The following is a 21,483-nucleotide window of genomic DNA, read 5'->3' on the forward strand; positions in this document are numbered from 1 at the left end:
ATAAATAAATAATGACAGCAGATAACTCCAATAGTCCTTGGAGTGAGACTTCATTGTCATAACTTGGCACTGTAGCACTATATATTAAAAAAGAATTTAACTAACCCACATCAGTGCCATCTCCATTGGGCCACATGGCATCTGCTGGGTATTTTCATCTTAAAGAGCATAGTGTCTCAACTACTAAGCTCGCAATCTCCATCCCATCCTGCCACTAGCTACTCTCAGCCCGGCAGTAGCAGCCCTCTTGTAACTCTCTTGTTGTGGACTCTGTTCACATTCCAAGCATCTGACCCTTGTGGTTATGGTAACAACTCCCAGTAACCCATTAAAATCAGAACTCAATAAGCTTGTAATTTATTAATCAGATTTATATCTTAAATTCTCACTCCACAAAATGTCCACACAATAAACTCTAAACCAATTAATAATTATAAACTGCCCACCTAGATAAGACAAATTACCCTATAAAATTCACCCCTTATGAAATATTCATAATTATCTATGGCCCTTTAAGACCACACAGATTTGGGTTGTCCTTCTCCCCCTCCATCTTGGTTTGTCCCTTCTTTCTCCTCTCTCTTCCCTTCAAAACTGTGTCTACCTCACTTTTTCACTGCCCAATCACAGATCCTGCCTTATCTTGTACCTGCTTTCACCTGCATGAAGACAGCAATCTACATGACACACCTACTTGAACTTTAGAAATGTATATATTGTAAAGTAAACATGCTCCAGACATAAAGTATACTAATCTAACATAGAAGATTGTAGGCTTAATTACATTGGAAATAACCATTTTTTGTAAATATAAAATAATAACAAAAATACATATTGCAGATTGCGTGAAAACATTTGCATTTTCTACATTCATCAAAGTATTAAGTATCAGGGATATGTTAATAAATGCTTCAAATCAAAACAAAAGAACAGACAGTTTAACAGATAAAAATGGGTCTAAACTGTGAATAATACTCTACAGAGAAGCAGATAGATAGCCAATAAACATATGAAGAGATAATTTGGACTCAATAATGATCAAAGAATTACATATCATGCTATAATGAGCTCTATTTTACATTCATTTGATTGGAAACATAAAATAAAAAGCTCATTATACCAAGTGATTAAGAGGATGTGAGTCCTCAGGGTCTTTTATGCATAGGTTCTTTAAACAAAAATCCGTGCAAATGCTTTGGAAAGCACATGGATATTGTTTTGTATAATTCCTCTTATTGTGTCGTAAAGTGATTTTGTCTGAAAATCCTCCTCTTTTTGTCAGATACAAACAAGGTTGCTTATAGCCTTTCTCTTCCCTGCAGTCAATCTGTGGAGGCAAATCGAATACGTCTGCAGTAAGCAAGTCCCAAGCATGATGTAACAGGCTGCAGAAAAAAAACGTAAGCAGAATCGACATGCTTCATAGATGAAGCCTAGCAGAATCATATACTCATATATCCTCACAAAGTTGTACAAAAGACAGGGAGAAAATCTGAGGAAAATACAGCTATGATGAGGAATGACAAGAGTCCCAGTTCTCTGGATTAAGGGAGTAGAGCAGATGGGGTTAGGGAACATGAGACTGAGAGATGAGATGATTCTTAAGAGCCTGTGTTGTGCATTGTATGATAGGCTTTCAGTGGCTTATCATGTTCTTCATGCTGGATAAACAAAGGGACAATACAGAAAGCCACCAATGACCAAGTATGACAACACTATATACCAGGTCTGTGATAAATAAAATTGGGGAAAAATGTTATTTGACAAATCCTTTCTAGTAAGACATCTGGTAGAAACCCTGTCCTGTCTCTGATCATGCTTTGTCTGCTCGTCTTTGTTACTAACATGACATTAATAACCATATATGAGTTAGATGACTTTAAACAGATTGCCATTCAAGATCTGACATTTAAACGGGACAGGTTTGAACTCTGAGTAGCAGCATGATGCTCGTTTAGACTCTTACAGGTCTGAGAAGTGTGACACCACAAGGAAGCACTCAGGCTTCAGGGTGTCAACTGAGAACACAACTACATAAAGCAGGCCACCAACAGAAGGTAATGGAGCAGCAGGTCTTCTGGCTGGTCTCAATGGCCAACATTAGCTACAGGAAGAGATGCCTAGCAGTAGCTGAAGTATGGGGGCTTGAAGGCAGAGGCAGTCCGGGAGGATGGTTGGGTGAGTTCCCTGCCAAGAGCTGAAGCTCCAGGCACCCGGAACATGGAAGTCCATCCTCAGCACTCATCATTCTCTCTCTTCCATGGAGCTCTCAGTGAGTCTTCTGTGCCATCTGCTCTCTGATTGGCTGGATGCGAATGTGCAGATAAGGTTAGAAAGGGGACCAACTAGGAAAATGCTGCCAAATAGTTATTCAGTGCTTATGGCTCTGGTCGTCTGTATAGGGCTATGCTTGCTGCTGCTTCACTGGTCTGGTTGTGATGCAGCTAGGGAATTTTGTCTGCTCTCTGCCTCCGTTTTTTCCTCTGGGCTTGAATTTCCTGTCTTTCAAGGAGCCCTGTGTTGGTTAGGGAAGCTCTCTGTGGGCTGGGATTGTGCCATCACTGCCCTGACAGCTCTGCCACCAGGAGCTATTTCTAACACATTTGTTTCTTCCTCCTTTCCTAGGATCTTTGGCTAAAAGCATACTATGTTTTCTTTTTCTTTTCTTTTCTTTCTTTCTTTTTTTTTTTTTTTGCAAACCTGTTTATGACTTTCTACTACTAGGCTACCCTTTGTGGTAAGGGAAGACTGGAGAACAATTATCTTTCAAATAGGTTTCTAAGGAGAGAGGTCCTGGATGTGTGATCACTCTTATCCAGGATGGCCTACTTCTGGGCTTTGTCTTTTGATAGATTTATTCTCACTTGATGGCTTCTTTTCTTCTTGGGAATTTCAAAAGTCTTCACCCTTATCTCATCCAAATAGGTCGTTGTTGTCAGTTAAAGTGACTCAAAATGCATCACGCCTGGTTCAATTCAAGAAGGAGAAATGGGACTTATTTCTATTCCATACTCTGTAAAAAAAAAATGTAAATGCCCAAATGGGAGGCACAAAGGAGCATATGGTGCTCCAATTTAGGATACTCTACCCCAAGCAGGGGAAGGCCTTTGTGAGCTGAGTGTGTGGTTATTCTGGTAAATCCTGACTGGTTTGTTGACTGCAAACTTCTCACCTTGTAATTCTTTACCCAGTGAAGAAATGAACCAAAGAATCAGTGATGGCTACTGTGGTGGGTGGTTTGTTTGTTCTGGTCCTTTGGACCTGTGATCCTGTGACAAGCAGACAGGAAATTTTCTAGAAAACCCTCAAGGGAATACATCACTACTCAACTAGTTTCTGAGCCTCCATGTTGTAGAAAAATTAGAAGCTTATTTTCTATATCCCATCTTTTAAAGACTCTCCAAAACCCACCTATTTTCAGTGTCTGCCTTGGTATAATCTAGACCACGAGCTCCCTTAGCACAGACATCTGCAATGTCTACCCTGAGCGGTGCAAGTCACCCCCAAATGCATTCATCTGGAGCAAGGAAAACCTGAAAGCTTGAAAGCTCAATTATTTGTTTCTGAATATTGCCTCCATTCACTCGATAGTGAATTGTTGGGTCATAGGAGATGTGTTATCTTGAGTGAAGGATGGACCAGACTTGAAAACTTGCTATTGTCTACCTGAAAAGCTTCAGTCAACAGCTGCTTTTAATCTCACGGGATTTTTGAGTCCAGATTTTAGGTATAGCATTTACTTCTCAGTCCTGTTCCTCATTTGTTAATCATTCCCATAGACTTTCAATAGCGAGACCTGAATATTTTTCACGTGTTGCTTGGGAAACAAGAGGAAAGATGAGGATCCCAGAATAGCATCACAATCTCAACATTTTCAGTTGGCAGAGCAGGTCTGAGAACAACCTAACTTTGTGAATGACTACAAAGGGTGTTAATTAAGTAGCAGGTGTTTTATCACCCATGTCTACTTGAAAAAAAATGTAGCACAGATGTAGAAAGCTTAACTACATCTATAGTTTGTATAACAGAATTCTATATTCATTGGGTTCCATCTGCCACAGTAACCTCAAAGCACACTTAGTGCCAGCCAATTAGCACCTTGATTAAGCTATAGACCACCTGCAGCTTCAGCGCTGGAACAAATTCACTAACTTTAACATAAGTGCTTTGTGAGGCGGGGTTAAAGCAGCAGAGTAAAGGGGAGAAAGGATGCACACATTAATGTTGTCACGCCTGTGCACACTCTCCTAATTACAAGGTTATCAATACTTCGTCTCTGCTTTGACCTTCATTTTTTTCTCAGACATAGGATTTGGCTGAAGTGTTTCCAGACTCTTAGAACCAGAAACTACATAAACAAAATATCAAAACAATAACAACAACCACACACACACACACACACACACACACACACACACACACACACACACACTTATTATACTTTGTTCTGTCAGTTCAAATTGAAAGATCCCATGGAAATGCTCCGATTTGCATAGCTCAGCGCATATGCTGATTCTAATGTGATTAGATGTCCTGCCTCAATCAACACCATTGATATTTGGCGCCTACATTTTATGGCTATAATGAAGGAATATGTTGAGTAAACGTTTGCATTATGCTCTCTGGGGAGATAGAAACAAATAGAAAAATGAAGACAAACCAAAGAAGCACCTCCACTGCAGCCTTGGGAACTAGGAAGTCTACTGAGTTTCTGACAGGGACATGAATGAGTGTGACTTACAGAAGCCAGGGTGTCCAAGAAGTTACCAGAAGTCCCTCAGCAATATGGATGACAGCTCAAGCTCTGGGCACTGCTTACAGGCAGCTCAGCCAGTCAGTCAGAGTTCCTTCCGACAAGCAGTTGTTACTACAATAAAATCCTGGAGAAGACCCTTGTAAATCTTGAAAATTTTAAGAACTTTGAGTCTTATAAATTCCGTTTACTTCCTGGTCCTTGCATGCTTTACTTAGTACTTGAATGTTATGAGACTCCCTTCCTCCACCGATTTAAAGGGAACGATTGTGCAAGACAGATTCATAAGCACAGTCAGAAATCAAGTGACCAAAATATATTAAGATTGAAGGTGGAAAGAAAACCTTATGGACCAATGTAAGGGAGTTGACACGTGTATGCATTGATACAAATCCTCTGCTTCAGTTTATGAATGGGGGAAGGAGAACTTTTCATTGTCAACAGTGATTTTTTTTCTCAGAGAAAGCTATCAGTTAAAACTAACTCTCTCTCTCTCTCTCTCTCTCTCTCTCTCTCTGTGTGTGTGTGTGTGTGTGTGTGTAAGTATCTTTTTGAGTACAGACTTTCATGACAGCTTACCTAATAATAGCTTATAGGACTGAATGGAGAGGAAAGAGCTGGAGAAAGGAGGATATAGAAAGCAAGGGACATCCTGGGTGCCATGTTTGCTCTATTCTGGGCAGGCAGACTGGAAATTTCTTAGAAAACCCTTAAAGGAATACATCATTACCCACCACTTTCGTGACAGTTTCTGAGCCTCTACATTGTAGAAAAATTAGCTTATTTTCTATATCCCATCTCTTAAATAATCTCCAAGAATCCAACCCATTTCAGTGTCTGACTTGGCTCCCTCCCTTAGCACAGCGTGGCCATGGTAACAACCCCAATCCCTTGGAAAGTGACAAGGCCTTCCCACAGTGAGGCTCAGAGAGGTGGCAAAGCCTTCCTCTGCTCTGAAAGAGAAATTGTCAGTGTGCTGAAAATGCCCTCTAGCTTTCTTCCACCCCCATGATCATGCAGTGACTGTTCCTCCTGAGCCTGGTTAAGCCAGCCTCCTTCTTCTGTTTTACACAGTAACAGTAACCCTGCCCCTCTGACCAGCTGTGTCTATAAACATTCTAGCTTCTGGGGGTCTGTAGCTTCTTCATCAGAAGCCAGCTCTACCCAATCCAAGCCTTTTCTGTCTGTCTCTCTAACTTTGTCTCTGTCTCTGTCTTTGTCTTTGTCTGTCTCTCTGTCTCTGTCTCTCTCTGTCTCTCTGTTTCTCTCTCTCTCTCTCTCTCTCTCTCTCTCTCTCTCTCTCTCTCTCTCTCTCTCTCTCTCTCTGTGTGTGTGTGTGTGTGTGTGTTTGTGTGCCTGTGTGTCCTTTCTTCATTCTCTCACTGCCTGTACCCATGTCTCCATATAAGACCATAGTATTGAGAGGTTGTTGTGATCACCCAAACAGGATGCAGCAAAGGGAGCAGAGTTAGAGCAGAAGGCCTCCTGAGGACACAACAGCAAAGACATGCATGCACTGGCCCTCTCCTCCCTCTGCAGCACTGGCTGCAGCACTAATGGATAGTTCCTCACCTCAGCACAGCCACACATGCTCCTGGTTTCCAGCAGATTCAGGAAATATGGGAAGTAGAGAAATAGTAGCATTCGCTAGGGTAAAAATGGGTTTCATTTTTAACATTTCCTTTTAGATACCCAGTGCACAACCACAAGAGATTAATCAGCTAGCCAGGAGCTGGCATGAACTTGTATTCTCAGTAAAAGGGCCTCGGGGCTATTAGGAGTAAGTGTTGTCATTCTGTAGAAATCCTTTCATCAAAAGGCAGAAGTGCTTGGATTTTATTATATTCTCTCCAAGGCCAGAAGGATGGTTTCAGCTTAAATTATTAGATACTTTGTAAAACTAAAGTTAGAAATAATTTACTCACCTTGGAACGAGATTTGGAATAGTGTAGAAAGATCAATAGCCACTGAAATGCAGCGGAGAACATGGCTCTGTAAAAGCGATTTTCCTGCATGCTATTTTGGGAGCTGATTAGTTATTCTATATATGAAGTCCGTTGTCTTTTTGCTTATGCTTGAACTTGAATTGTTGGAGCACAGATAGAAGATGGATATAAAGTAGGGGATAATAAAGGAAAGGGGGAACCCATGAGCAAGTGGAAAGGTGCAGAAGGCACTGGGACCCATAACAGCTCTCCTTGCTCGAGCCTAACGTTGGGAATGCCCTGGGAGAGAAGTTGGTGCTGCACTCTAATAATGGAAACTACCACTGGGAGTGTTACCTTTGCCCTCTGAGTAACTTACTGAGAACCCTTGCTAACACTTCCTATTGCCCATATCTGCATTTTGTCTCACCTACGAGGTAGTGACTTAATGGTGATTACAGTTCACAGTCTTCTAACAGCTACTGACATTTCCATGTTCTCCACAGAGGCCTTCTGTCTGCTTTGGCATTGTGTTTTGTTGTTTTACTTCTGAGTCTCTTAAAATCTCTAAGTCACATTTATGGTTTAGAAATTCACTAATGTTCTTCTAATTCACAGGTTGTCTTTGTTTCTAGTCTGTGTAGAACAAAAGATGTAACAGAGATCAAAGAAGCATTTATGGTTTGCTTTCATGGATTGTGATTTTGGTGGTGTGTCTAGAAAGTGATGGCCAAACTCTTTGTTTTGAAGGTTACTTTCTTACTCTTCTAGAAGTTTTACTATTTTTTGTATTTTACATGTAACTCTGTAGTCTATATGCTTTCTTTTCTCAACTCCTGCCCTAGGCCCATGCCATTAGGCCCATGCCCTTTGTCTGCTGTCCAGCTGGTCATAGCTGCTACCATATTTTCCAAGAAATACATCTCCACTGCATGGTCGGGACAGGGTAAGGTTAACATTCAGAGATCAATAAGATCAAGACTCCTCATTTCTGATAGTTTTATGTAAATGAACTATTTATTATAAAGAACTCTTGTACAAGACTTGCTTTATACTACCGATGTTTATAGGTAGTGACATAAATATGCGTCCTTATCAGAATAAACAATGATAGATTAAGCTGCATCTTCTGTAGTCTCCAGGCAAGGAACAAATATTGGGTAGTTGGAGGACAGATGGATTCTTTGAAACACTCAGTGTTATAATCCTAACAGTGTTCCACAGGGCTCTAAGCTCCAGTCACATCTCTGTTCTCCCTGATACACTATATGAACTAGTTAAACTACAGTTTAGCTGATAGGAATAGTTTTACTTTTTTTTCATCCTAATTATATAGACCAATACTTTTTAAAAATCAGTTAAAGCCTTAAGCAAATAATTTGCCTGCTATGAATATTTATTTTTGAGTAAAATCGACATTTTATTATTTGACAATTCCATAACATGTAAATATTGAGGCTTTCTCTGCCTTTCCCCTTCTCTTCCCACTGTTTAAAACCTTCTTCCCAGACTGCTGCGTCCTACTCTGTTTTCTTCTCTCACTCCATGAGTGTAATGCACCCATTTACTACCTGAAGTTCCTCGGTGAGGACTGGGTCTAATGAGCCCCTCCCCCTTGTATGATGAAATGGTGATGAAGCCAATTTTGTGCCAGATGTGAGGTAAACACAGATGTAGTGAGTTAGTGAGAAGACAGGTTCCTGGCACTCATCCCCAACTGCTCCCTTTTACTTTCTTTCTGACTCCTCCTTGCTGACTTTCTCTGATCCTCTGAGAGGGAAATGCAGATGTCCTTCAGAGACAAGCACTGCACAGGTAAATTATTTGCTGTACTTTCACTACTTTTAAGTCTTTGCTTCTGATTAACTTCTGTCATATAAATCACATCTTTTACATTTTCTTTTCTACATTTTATGTATATAATATATAACATGTATAATATGTATTATGCAGTATGTAGTGTATAATATATAATATGTAATATATAATTTGTAATATATTATATACTATATATTACAAATGCTGTTCAACTGTAACTAGTTTATTTTTCATATAGTAATTGAAGCATATTTGATTATCAAAAGACCCTATTAATCTTAAATTTGCCTTAAATTTAATGTTATTCATTTTAAAAGGTATCATTGAGAATTTGAAATAGTATTTGAAAACATAAATGTGTCATTCTCTAAACATAAAAGTGAATCTCTGTACTCCAAAGTAAATTGAATGTTTGTATTTTAAATTAGAAAGTCTGCTACCTTTTCCATAATCCCAGCGATAATTCATACTGGGACAGTAATTTGAGCCCTGTCAACTTCTACAAAAGCTTTAATGTATATATTTACGTGTTCAGATATTGATATCCTTAACTTTAAAATACTGAGCATGTAAGTGAAACTGGGTGTTGTTAGTATAAAGGGCATGTATAAACATCATGTTTTGAAAAACCATCAACTAGGACTCAAGAAAATTGTTCATGGAATCTACAATTCCCGCGGCCATGTAAGCATGTGGTTTGCTAATGTCAGCAAATTATAGGTTTCGTAAAAAGCTGGGGGAGGCTTAAAAATCAGAAATTCCTTTCTTGAACATAATGCACTTCTAAATTTAACATATACTAGGTCAATGGAGTGTGAACAATAATAGTCAATGAAAATAATTTAAGAATTTACACAGTTGTAAGAAATTTATTTAAAGAACAAATGACCAAGGGTGCTCGGGGTCAGAAGGCATAGTAGATTATTGGTTATGAGGACTAGTTTGAGTCCTGGAAATAGAAACAAGTATGGCATTCTGATTAAGAGAGAGGGGAAGGGAGAAAAAAGAGAGAGGACATATATCATGTTCAGTTTATCTAGACCTGTGCAATACACAGGGCCTATACACCTGTGATCTCCTCAGGTATGAGAAATGCATGTGAAGGGAGCTGAACAATGGCAGTTATGGGTAGATGGAGACAGGGGATTCACAGGAAAATTGCACCCTATCTTTTACTGTGATCCTAAAATAAAATAAATTGTATTTTTTAAAAAAGGTTTTCCAGTATCAGGCATTTCCCTGAATCCTTATTGTCTTTATATTTGAAGTGAGTTTTCCCTCAAAATATGCACTTAAATAAATTTTTACTGGGATTCTGTTTGATCAGCTCCTGCTAGCTGATTCACAATAATAACACTCAATGTTTAAAATTTAAATGCTCCTAATTTCCAATCCTATTTTTGAAAGGGAAATGAGATTTTAATTGTATCTGAGCTGAGTTCTTGTGCCATAAAGGAACTACCTTTAATTGGCTTAACTTCGTATGAAAACCCCACAATTACATGGGTTCCTTATTGACCACTCTGGTTATTTATGTCAGATCTGTGTGTTGTTACTCTATCACTTCTTCTGTCAGCTCTTCATCTTCAATTACAGATCTCAGAGGGTGTGACCTTTTCTCCTGACTGTGATAGGCTGATGTGGGTACCAAATGTCTATAGGGACATGGTCTTCATTTTGGAGGCACATACTTCTGTTTCATGCAGCCACTGGTTGTTTAGAATATTCCCTTTAGCTCCTGATTACAGATCACTCAAGAGGGAGATTTCCTCTTATTTTGCCCCAGTGATCATGGAAGGAGCTATGATGGGTGGGGTTTCTATTCAGAGATGATCATATATGCCAAGATCCTTTTGTCTGCCCAGCAGAAAGTGAAGGAAGCCTTCGGTTTAGATAATAAAAAGGCCCACAGGAATTACACGGGAGCTGCCATAAACTTGGTGCATTGACACCTTGTTGAGAAAGTTCTGTTGCCTGTGATGAAAATGCTTTCGTTTGAAGACCTTCATTATTGCATATGCTTAACAATGCAAATTTATTTCAGAAGCCATTCTTTCAGTCTGTGAAACAGAAAGAACCTAAACCATTCACAGGGAATCAGATTTCATGAAGCACCCATTTCTATCAAAATAAGGACATCTGTACTTTGAAAACAAATGAAAATAAGACCTTTCCCCTGCCCATCTGGCCTTCACTTCTTCAAATCTTGACATTACTGGAATATAAACTCTCTCTGAGTTTACCATTTTTACTGACTCTCCTACCAAATAGTTGACATGATAAACTTCTTTTTCAAGTTTTTAAATTTAGGGAAACTCTGGTGTTTCCCTTTTGCTCAGACTAAAACATAACTTGTTAAACATTTCTGTTCTGTTTTGTTTCATGCTGCTTATTATTAATGAATATGCTAGCAAGTCATAAGTGAGCGAGATTTACCATGTTATGTGAAAGGCTTGATCTATAAACATACACTGATATCTGTTTTTCATGTAACATTGTAAATCCTAAGGATGCTGTATTTTTCAAAGATGTCATTTCTGTATTCCTACTTAGAAGATTCATGCATCAATTTAGACCCACAAGTGGTGGTCTTGGCCATTTCTTCCTTACTGTAAAAGAAGAGAATCATAGAATTCTTGGATGAGTCAAGCTAGCATAATGACAGACGCCATGCAGGAAGAGCTACAGTAGGAAGTGAGCTTTCTGGAGGGAGCCCAATGTCTTGCTCGGCTGCAATGGGTTTGCTCTGGGGAGGGACAGCACCAGAGGCTTCGTCCCAGGATTACTTCTTGTTACTGATGTGCTTTCTCATGTTTGTCACTGACATACTCCTCATTTATTTGGCTTGGTGAGAGTGGACACCAGGAGACTCTAACTGCCTATAGCCTGGTGTGAGTACTTCCTGGGTGACAGTCTGCCCTATCAGGCAAATTTGCTGCATATCAACATAAAGATGAACTTCCCATATTGATGGTGTTTAGAAGAATTAATGACTATAGAATTCCTGATTTTATTCAAATAATTTTTAGGAAGAAAATTTAAGGAGATTGTTTTAGTTGTTTTGTCAAAAAATATAATAATGTTAGAATCAAGAATAAAATGTGGTCCCTCCTCCCAGAGTAGTAAGTAAAGGCTATATATACATACTTAGGAATACAATGAGCTTTCATAAATTGCACTAAGAAGAGATATAGGCTTGGGGTGAATTTGTGATCAAGAAAAAAACATTCATTGTGGGTCAGGTCCAAAGATGAGGCCATAGGTGTGCACTATGATAAAGTAAGGCCATGTGAAACTATTGGTTTAAACTTACAATAAGCTTGTAGAATGAAACACTGCCATGAACTTTCTGTAACTACCTCTTTTATGTAACATTTTATCTGTGAGGTAATTTTATAAAGAAGTTTTTTGTAAGATGAGATAAAAAGCCTGAGAGAAAAAAATGAAGCATGGCTGTTGACCTCTGCTGTACCAACCAAATGGATATATGTCTGTCTATATGTATACATACAAGATCTGCAGGTTTATATGTGTGTGTATATAAGGTTGCATGTGCACTTGTGGAACTGATGAAACAGGAGGTCAGGAAAGGCCATTTTGCATGTGTATGCATGGGTGCACACACACAGACACAGACACAATTGTTTTTTTCTTTCTTGCTTTCTTGCTGTCTTTTCATTTCTCTGTGAAATTATGAGAAGGCATCAGCTTTTAGCCCCCCGATCAGTTAAAGGCCAGGGTCTATTAGCTTTTGGCTTTCGTCTGATGCTCTGTCCCACCTCAGTACCTGATCCTGTTGGGGCTGTCCCCCAGCAATCATAATTCCTACAAAATAAATATAAACAAAGATAACTTAAAGAATGGTTTGAAGTACAGTAAAATGTATACTTCAAATGTATTTATGTAATATGCCTTAGAAAAGCTTTGGGTATATTTAGCAACTTTCAATGGTCTTTAAGCAGCACATTTAAATAGAGATTTATTTAATTGTTTTGTTTTGTTTTATCTATTTCTTCACTTTACAAACTTGTACAACTACTTTGGAAATCAACTTGATGGTTTCTCGGATAATTGGGAATAGTTCTACCCCAGGACACAGCTCTACCACTCCTGGGCATATACCCAAAAGATGCTTCACTGTACCACAAGGCCACTTCTATGATCATAGAAGCTTTATTTACAATAGCCAGGAAGTGGAAGCAACCTAGATGTCCCTCAAATGAAGAATGGATAAAGAAAATGTGGTACACTACACAATGAAAATCTATGCAGCTGTTTAAATCAAGAATATCATGAAATTTGCAGGCAAATGGATAGAACTAGAAAAATATCATCCCAAGAGAGGTAACCCAGACCCAGAAAGATTTGTATGGCATGTACTCACTTATAACTGGATATCAGTCATAGGAAGTACAGGAAAACCATGCTACAATCCATAGACCCAATGAAACTAAATAATAAGGAAGGCCCAAAGAAGGGTGCATGAATCTCACTCAGAAGGGGAAAATAGTCATTGGAGATTTATTTTTACGTGTATGTAGTTCTGTAAACTGTGTGCATGCTAGGTGACCACTGACTCCAGGAGATGACATTGGATCCCCTCGAATTACAGTTAGAGATGTTTTTGAGTCACACAGGAATGCTGAGAAGTGAACCCAGGTCCTCTGCCAAAACAATGAATGTTTCTAACCACTGAACCCCAGGAGCGTGCTTCATTAAAGTTATTAGTTTCAAGGTCTTAGCATATATATTTTTGGATAGTATTCACAGAAAAAAAGAGATATTGGTCATAGCAAATCTATTATTCTGCATAAGTTCTTATGGTTACTCTCCTTAATGTTTTACTGTCACAGTTTAATGTTCATATGAGTGAAAAGCCTTACCATGCATTTATTTTGCTTTTCTATAATGGTGTTTAATAAAATGCGTTGTGGTCACGTTCCCCTGCATCTCATCATTCAGATGATGGTGGAGGCAGATCCAGGAATTTAATATTATTTTTAACTACACAGCATTTCAAGGCTACTCTAGGGTATGTGAGACTCTCAGAAAGATAGAATGGGATGGTAAGATGAATCAGCAAACAAAGGTGCTTGGTACACAAGTGATGAACTGACATTAATCTCTGGACCCTATGTACAGCTTAAATGAGATATGATTGGCAAAGCTGCCCAGTGATTCTCATGTGCCCATAGTGGCAAGAAGAACGATTGCCCCCTGCACCATAATAATAAATAAAATAAAGTTTTAAAAAATAGAGAATACCCACACATAAAAAGGAAGACATTGCAGAAGGTTTATTAAGAGGTTTCAATATTCTATAGCTTAAAATCAAGAATGAATAGTTTTACCCACAATTTGCTGTGCGATTAAGCTTTCTCCAAAAATAAAAGTGTGAGAGCTGTGGTAATTAGTTTCTCAGAACACATCCACACTCCCTCTCTCCCCTTGCCAATGACTGTTTATCAGAGTCAACAGCTTCTACTGTTGGTTGACCAGTCCTTCCCTGCCTTTAGAGGCACACATGTTCATGAGATGTGTCTTTCAGTTCAGCAGATATCCTCAAATCACCAGAAGAAGTCCTCTGTTCCTCAATAAAAATCTTATAAGACAATTTCTCTAATCCTATACTGATCTGTCTTCTTTTCTGCCTGGCCCAACTCTCATTTCTCTCACAAGATAAGAATGTGCCACATGCCCAGACTCCCCTCCCAGTATAAGTCCATTAGGGCCATTGTATTGACTCTCCTCCATGCCTCCCTTTTCATTCTTCCAGCATCTCCAAAGCCAACCAGCCACCTTCTCTGATGTATTACTCTTGTGTAGCTTTTATCCCGTTCTTAAGTGTATGATGAAATACCTGGCTACAAGCCACAAGGAGAGAGGACATCTATCTTGTTTATCCGTGTTGCAACATTTAACGAGCTAGGTATCATGAGGTCAAGCACAGTTCTAAGCACTTTACATGTATTAACTTATGTTGTGTTCATTGTAATATAACATTTGACAAATGAGGCAGCTGAGGTAGTTAAAAGTGAAGTGGCAGATGGGCACCAGAACTGGGTCAAATGCAGGAAGCTTTTCCCAGAGCTTTGTGCTCTGCCATGAGCACCATGAATATACACCTCTAGAGGTGCTTCAGTGTGTGGAGAGTCTGAGGTATTTTTGCTGAAGGAAAAGACTAAGAGCCTCCACCGTGTTGTGTAATTATTTTCTCTTGAAATATTTGCAAATTTTAGCTATTTTTGTTATTCAGTACAACTCATATCTATTGCAGTTGTATATTTATTTTTGTTCCATCGTATTGTTTTATGATGTGTGAAGACAGTTCTTCTCAAGCACTGAAAATCCATGAAAAAAGCTGCTGAAACATTTAGAATGTAAGCACCCTTAGCACAGGCTCCTACATCTGACTCAACAGAAATGAGGTGTGGACCCAGGTCCCAGTAAAGAAACCAACAAACACAGTTTGCTGACTTAGTCATATTGGACTGCACTGGTAAAACTTTACATAATAAATGCTGCTTTAATAAAGATAATGGAAACCAAAACAGACTTGGTGGTTTAAAAAAATCTAGAGAGTTAGAAGGTTAGGCAATTCACATCATCTGTTGAAAGACAGTACTCACTTATAGGACACTCTACATGCTAAAGCTAGGCGGTCTCTCTAGACACCCTTAGGCTCATACACGGTGAGTACTGAAGAGAAAGGCTGACTTGTCAGGCTCCACAAAGCAACTTTCTGCTCTTTGGAAGAAGTAAGCACAGTAAACAGTATCGGATTAAAGAAAGCATGTCTGCTTTTTCTCATTCTTGTACAGGAGTGCTAAAGATTTTGATATCTAATCTATTTTTAGTTGCAGTCTTTGTTTTGTCCATTTCCTATGGATTATATTTAATTTCATAGACAAGCAAAGTCAAGCAAAATAAGTTACTCCTTGCGGTTTGCAAATATCTACTCCATGCAGTCTGAAATTATGCAGGTCATATTCCTGTGTGTATGTGTTTATGCTTAACATAGTTTGGTCTTTCCGGTGCTATATCTCAAATATCTGACCATTGGGCTCATGTCTTACAACACAGAGTTCTACGTTAAATATATACTGAATATGTGGCTAATTTTGAAGACAGAAGTTGGATAGTCTTTGTAAAACATGCTTTAGTAGAGTTAAATGAAAAATTTCACAGATATTAATAAGCAATTACCTTGGTTCTCAGTGACATTACAGATTGCTTTCTTAGTGAATTGAATAGTTTTCAATTTGAATAAAAATTGAGAAGATGTATTCTAATAATTATCAGAATACTCATATTTAATTAAAGTTCACACTTAACTTGATATTCAGGCCTTTCCAAGTATTTGTCATTCTGTGACATGAATACCATTTTGGAAAGCCCTTTGGACCTCTTTTTCCTAACTTAGTTATACACAAAGTGGATAATAAATATTTACTGTGCCCCAATATAAGAGAAGGTGTCATGTGATTTGTTTCTTTTCGCTTGAAAATGGTGGAGTTTTAAGACTGATTGCCATATATATGCTATGATTCTAATACTACTTTGTGACAAAAATATCCCTCATCATCCAATGTTGTCTTTTTTTAGTTGTTTTTAGAAGCAGTGACATTTTTATGACAATGCAATTGTTTTGCCCAGAAGGCTACTGCTAAATATTTAAAATCCTCATAATATTCTACTTTGTCAGAAGCCATGGTATCTGTGTTTCGTGGTGGATAAATCTGGATGTGAATTCCTTGATTGCAGCAGTGTCCTCACATCTGCAAAGAATACACTGCAAGAGTGAGTAGCTACACGGAACCACAGGTAGCATGGATGCTCACCATCCGTTCCATTCTGCCGTTGTACTTACTTCCCTAGGATAACACTGATGTATGAGTGAGGTACTGTGTGACATTAGCAATAACAAATAACAAAGTAGGTCACTTATGACAATATTTCCTGAGAACATTGTATAGTGGTGCCTCTCACCATAATTTTTTCTTATGCCAGCACATAGGTTCTTCATTCTGTACAAAGTTTGGCTTTATCACCTGTCCTACAATGCTGTCATATTGTGCCAGAGTTTGTCATTGCTTCTGCTACATGCCACAAGATACCCTCATGTCCTTACTCGTGTATTTTGTGCACATGAGTATTCATGTACTTTGGAGTTATTATTAAGTAAATGAGGGTCACCAGGCTGTAAGCACTGTGATGCTGTGAGAAGACTTTGAGCTAGCCAAAGCTGCTGCTGATTGACTAATGGGCAGGTAACAGATATGACATGAACACTGTGGACAAAGGATGGTTCTTGTTCCTTATTGGACGGAACAGGACAGTCGAATTTCCCAATGTTAATCAGAATGTAAGCAATCAAAATTTGAGTTATTTATTTCTGGAATCCTCCATATAATTCTTTTGGATCTTGAAAGACCACAAGTGACTTGCCCTGGAGAAAATGAGATCCTAAAAGGGCAAGGAGAAGACTATCACATATACTGAAACTACCTAGAATATATTAGTTTCCATCAAGGAGCTAGAACACCTTTGTTCCTTGAAGACCTACCATTTGTTTCCCCAGCAGTTTGCTTTACCTCCATTTGTCCCTGATACCTTTCTCAGTATTTCTGATATTATAATATAGCTTTTTTTTTAGCAATTATGTCAACTGATGAAATGTTGGATCAACTCATCCAGGACACAGAGAAGGCTAAGTCCTAAGGCACAGTGAGAAATAAATCAAATGTCACTGTGAATTTTCTTCATTAAAATCCAACAAAATGCATTTGTGTGAATACTGTGTTAACAAAATAATAATAATAAACCACATAGTTAATGTGTTATTATTTAAGCTATAAGAATGCTATATACAAATAATTTAGTGGTATTAGAAAAGTTTTATGTTATTGTGTTAGTACAAGAGAGTAGAGATTAAAGTCTGTATCTGGTCTGTGTAGCATGTAAATTTTCTGTTACTGCTATAATGAACTAGTACAAGAATAGCATAGAAGTTACATAATTATCATGTATCTCTAGAAGATCCAAAATAAAATTCTGAGATTAGGTGATGTGTTGTTAAAGCCTTACTTGGCTCAGATAAGAAGTACAGGTTCCTGAGTGCTTACCACTCCTCTGCAGAGCCAGGCGTTTCCTCACACCCAACTTCCTGCCTGTGCTCTCTGGACTAAGCCTCTACAAAATGAAAAAGGACATTTTATAAGAGGCTTACTCATTTAGCAATTTGTAAAAGCAAAATTGCTCTTGATCTGGGTGGGATTTTAGATGTCAGATAATGTAATTAGCTTGAATGTGAATAGATAGGACCAGAGAGGAAGAATGTTAATGTTTACTTACTCCAGTTTTAATCCTAGCTTTGCTTTCTTAAGAATGCCGGTCTCTCCTTCATCCCAATCTCCACTTCTTCATGACTGTTATAACACCTGAGAAGCTAGATAGTTGACAAAATGATTGAGTTTAGACTTGTTTCCAAAAGTGAAACTCATACCTGACCCTGTCCTCAGAGCTGAGTACCTGTGGCTAGACATGTCCTAGATGCTAGAAAAATCCACTCCTGCTATTCTGCTAAATGGACATAGTATAAAGCTAATGTCTCATCATTACATGTGTATATTAATTCACCTCTCAACCCTCATCAGAAAAGAAGCTTCTATTTGCAGTAACTGATGGGCAACACAGATACCTATAACCGACCAAGGCGTAGAGAATAAGGGACTTTAGGACATTTGTCCTTGCTGGAGTATCTGTGTCACTCATCGTAGAATTGGAGTGGGATGGAAAGAGAATAAAAGGCAGAGCTGGAAGATAGCTACAAGGAAAAGCTGTGTCTCCACATATAGGGCAGCTGGACTTCTGTACGAGCACAAGCCAGACAAAATCTTCAGAAGGAGAAGAAAGGTGGAAAGTTCCACCCCACCTGAGAAGGCATGGGCAATTGACAGCTTTAGGGGGAGAAAGAGTCAGTTTTCTTGGGGAGTGTGACACCTGGGACCTTGTACCTTACTCTTAAAAGTGGTAGGGTATACATCCAACAATATATGTGCAGTTACTTGGTGGGTTAAAAAAGGTTCTTAAGATTGAGTAGACAGGAAGCTTAGATTTTCTAAAAGAGGTTTCTTCCTGACCCACCCCTTCTCTCTCCCCTCCCCCACCTGTTTCTCCCCTCCTCCCTCCTCTCTCTCTCTCTCTCTCTCTCTCTCTCTCTCTCTCATACACCCCCCACCCCCCCACATTCACACACAAACACCCATCCACACAGCAGCAGCAGCAGCAGTAGCAGCATTACATCCTTTTAGAGCCATTTGTTCTCTATTCCAGTATTCTTTTAAAAAGAAAATTATATGTTAAAATTATATACCATGTGAAATCAACATCAGTGAAACAATTATATAAACTATATACCAATGTACAAATAAATATATATCTTATATATCACATGTAGCATATATATATTATATATATCATAGTTATATACTGCTTAGAAAGAAAAACAATGTTCAATATGAGGGAATAAGCATCTTAATTAGTTGAATTGGGCCAGCATTAGAACTTTAACAAAAGTTGTTTTTACATGAAAGATGAGACACTCCAGTGAGGTACATGAGGGGAAAATGTATTCTAGGAATACAAAGACAGAATGCACAGAGTAGAAAGACTTAAAATGTGTACAAGGAATTCAGAGAAAGAATAATCACTTTAACGAACTGTAATGACTGAGTAATACAGAGAACTACAAGGCATCATCATGGAAACAGGGCAGGGCCAAGAAATCAGATTCAGACCAAAGCAAACAAAAAAGCACTCAAAGGTTTGAGCATGAGGGCTACATTGTTTGCCTTTAATTTAGTGATAGGAGAGGGGATCAGAAAGGATGAATCACAGTAGCAGGGAAGAACCATTGCAAACTAAGGACACAAATTTAGTTTTGCTATGGGAGGATGGGAAGAGCTGGCCAGGAGTTCTGGAGGGCGTCAGTTTTATAGAATATGTTTAGTGGCACTGTTTTCAGATGACATTTTCTGACTTAACCAAATTGGTATATGCCATTCAACGAATTTACAGGAAAAAAAGAGCATTTTCTGGTTGGAGCTCTGGATAGAAAAAACTTGGAGTGATGGGTGGATGTAGATAGACATTGCCTTTAGTTGACTCCTTAGTTGCCTCTAATGCTGCTTATACCCCTGCACTGTGGAATTCTGAGAGGAGTGGGTGAGTCTCCATGATGCTTTCTCCCCTACCTGGTTATGCTTTTCTTTCCTCTAAGCACCTAATTAAACACATATTTTCAAGTATTTATTTAGTAGATTATGTTATTTGTCTGTATGACCTTTTGTATATCATATGCATGCCAGAAACCCAGGGAGCTAGCAAAGGTCATTTGTCCCCTAGAGCTCTAGCAGTAGAAGTCCAGTAGATGTCTGGGAATCTGACCCACAAGAACAGCAAGTACTCTTAACCACTGAGCCATCCCTCCAGCCTCTTAAGTACGTAAGTTTATATGTCAGACAATTAGCTGCTTTTTTCCTAAATTATATTTATTAATTAATCTAGTTTGTACACATATAAGTTTGTGTGGGTGTGCCAGAGTACTCATAGAGAAACTAGAGTGTGTCACAATGCTCACGAGGATGTCAAGTAATGAACACTGGGAGTTTTCTGCTTTTACTGTGTAGAACTAACGCCATCATGTTGGGCAGTAAGTCTTTTTTTACCTGCTAAGCTATCTCCTTTGCCCAGAAATATAGCATATTGTAGGTAAATTCCTTAGTTTTCCTGGTGTAAGCACTGTATATATGAATCTGAAAGTAAAGGTAAGTTTGTGTCTGTGGCTGGCCTTGCTTGCTTTGAGAAGTGCATGGTGTGTTTTAGAAATACCAGTGCAGGATCCGCCAGTAGGTCTATGTTTTAGAAATACCAGTGCAGGATCTGTCAGTAGGTCTATCTATGTTTTAGAAATACCAGTGCAGGATCCGTCAGTAGGCCTATCTATGTTTTAGAAATATCAGTGCAGGATCCTTCAGTAGGCCTATGTTTGCATCTGTTAAGTTTTTAATTCTGGTCCTGGTCAACCCTCTGCTTCTTTTAGCAAAACATGTTTACAATCAATATTCCCCATATTGAAATCATTTGAGCATAAGTTTGGATATATATTCCAGTAAAAAGATCTTACCTAAAAATTTATAAGCCCAGCTATTTATTATGTCACATGAAATACACTTACTTTAAAAGATTGCAATCTTTATTTTGTTGTGTAACTTCTCCCTTTTTTTACTCTTTTTATTCAGCAATTGTACCTGTATCCCCTATAGCTGTAATGTGATGGAACAGTTATCCTTCCATTTACCATGGAAGGGTTTCAACTTTATTTCTTCCAGTCTGTGTGCATGTGGAAACCAACACTGTAAATCAGCTTCTGGACCTGATCCCTCTTTATCTGTGGTTAATCGTTTGGTTGTTTAATCCCAGCTTATGTGCTTGGCTTTATGCTGATATAAACCTCTGTGAGTGGATGCAAAGTCCTGGTGTTACCAGAGAACCCTCAGTGACATCCATCTTCACACTTAGCCTTACAATGCTAGGACTCCATGACTGAGGTCTTCAAGGCCCACAAAGCCTTTCTGATAGCAGGATCTCAGGAATCTATTTTTACTCTCCCCATGTTTGTACCTTTCTACTGTGCAGAGTGGAATTATAGGGTGCTTCACTGTCAGTGACTTTGAGCAAGACACCTATTCAGTTTTGAGGCAGCAAACAGGCCAGCAGGTATTTACTTTACAGCACTGCACTCATGGAGAATTTGGTGTTTAATGTGAAAGGTAGAGGACACTTTAATAAGAGTTGCACTGGGTCTTGGTGACATGCTTGCTATGTTGAGAGATGTTAGTAGAGAGGAACGTGCAGGATTCCAGATGACAATACCCATGCTTATGGTCCTAGAGTCGCCCTTTTGACGCACAACACAGGCTCTGA

At 38.7% G+C, this 21,483-nt stretch overlaps 1 protein-coding gene across 1 annotated transcript in view; it reads left to right on the plus strand.

Moving 5' to 3' along the window:
* Positions 1–21,483, plus strand: part of Spag16 (sperm associated antigen 16) — a 523,611-nt gene that overhangs the window by 148,850 nt on the left and 353,278 nt on the right. The window contains 1 exon segment of the mRNA XM_032899754.1: positions 3,528–3,590. Within this exon segment, the coding sequence (XP_032755645.1) occupies positions 3,528–3,590 (63 nt within the window).

The sequence above is a fragment of the Rattus rattus genome, chromosome 4, assembly GCF_011064425.1.
Source record: "Rattus rattus isolate New Zealand chromosome 4, Rrattus_CSIRO_v1, whole genome shotgun sequence".
In the NCBI taxonomy this organism is placed as follows: Eukaryota; Metazoa; Chordata; class Mammalia; order Rodentia; family Muridae; genus Rattus; species Rattus rattus.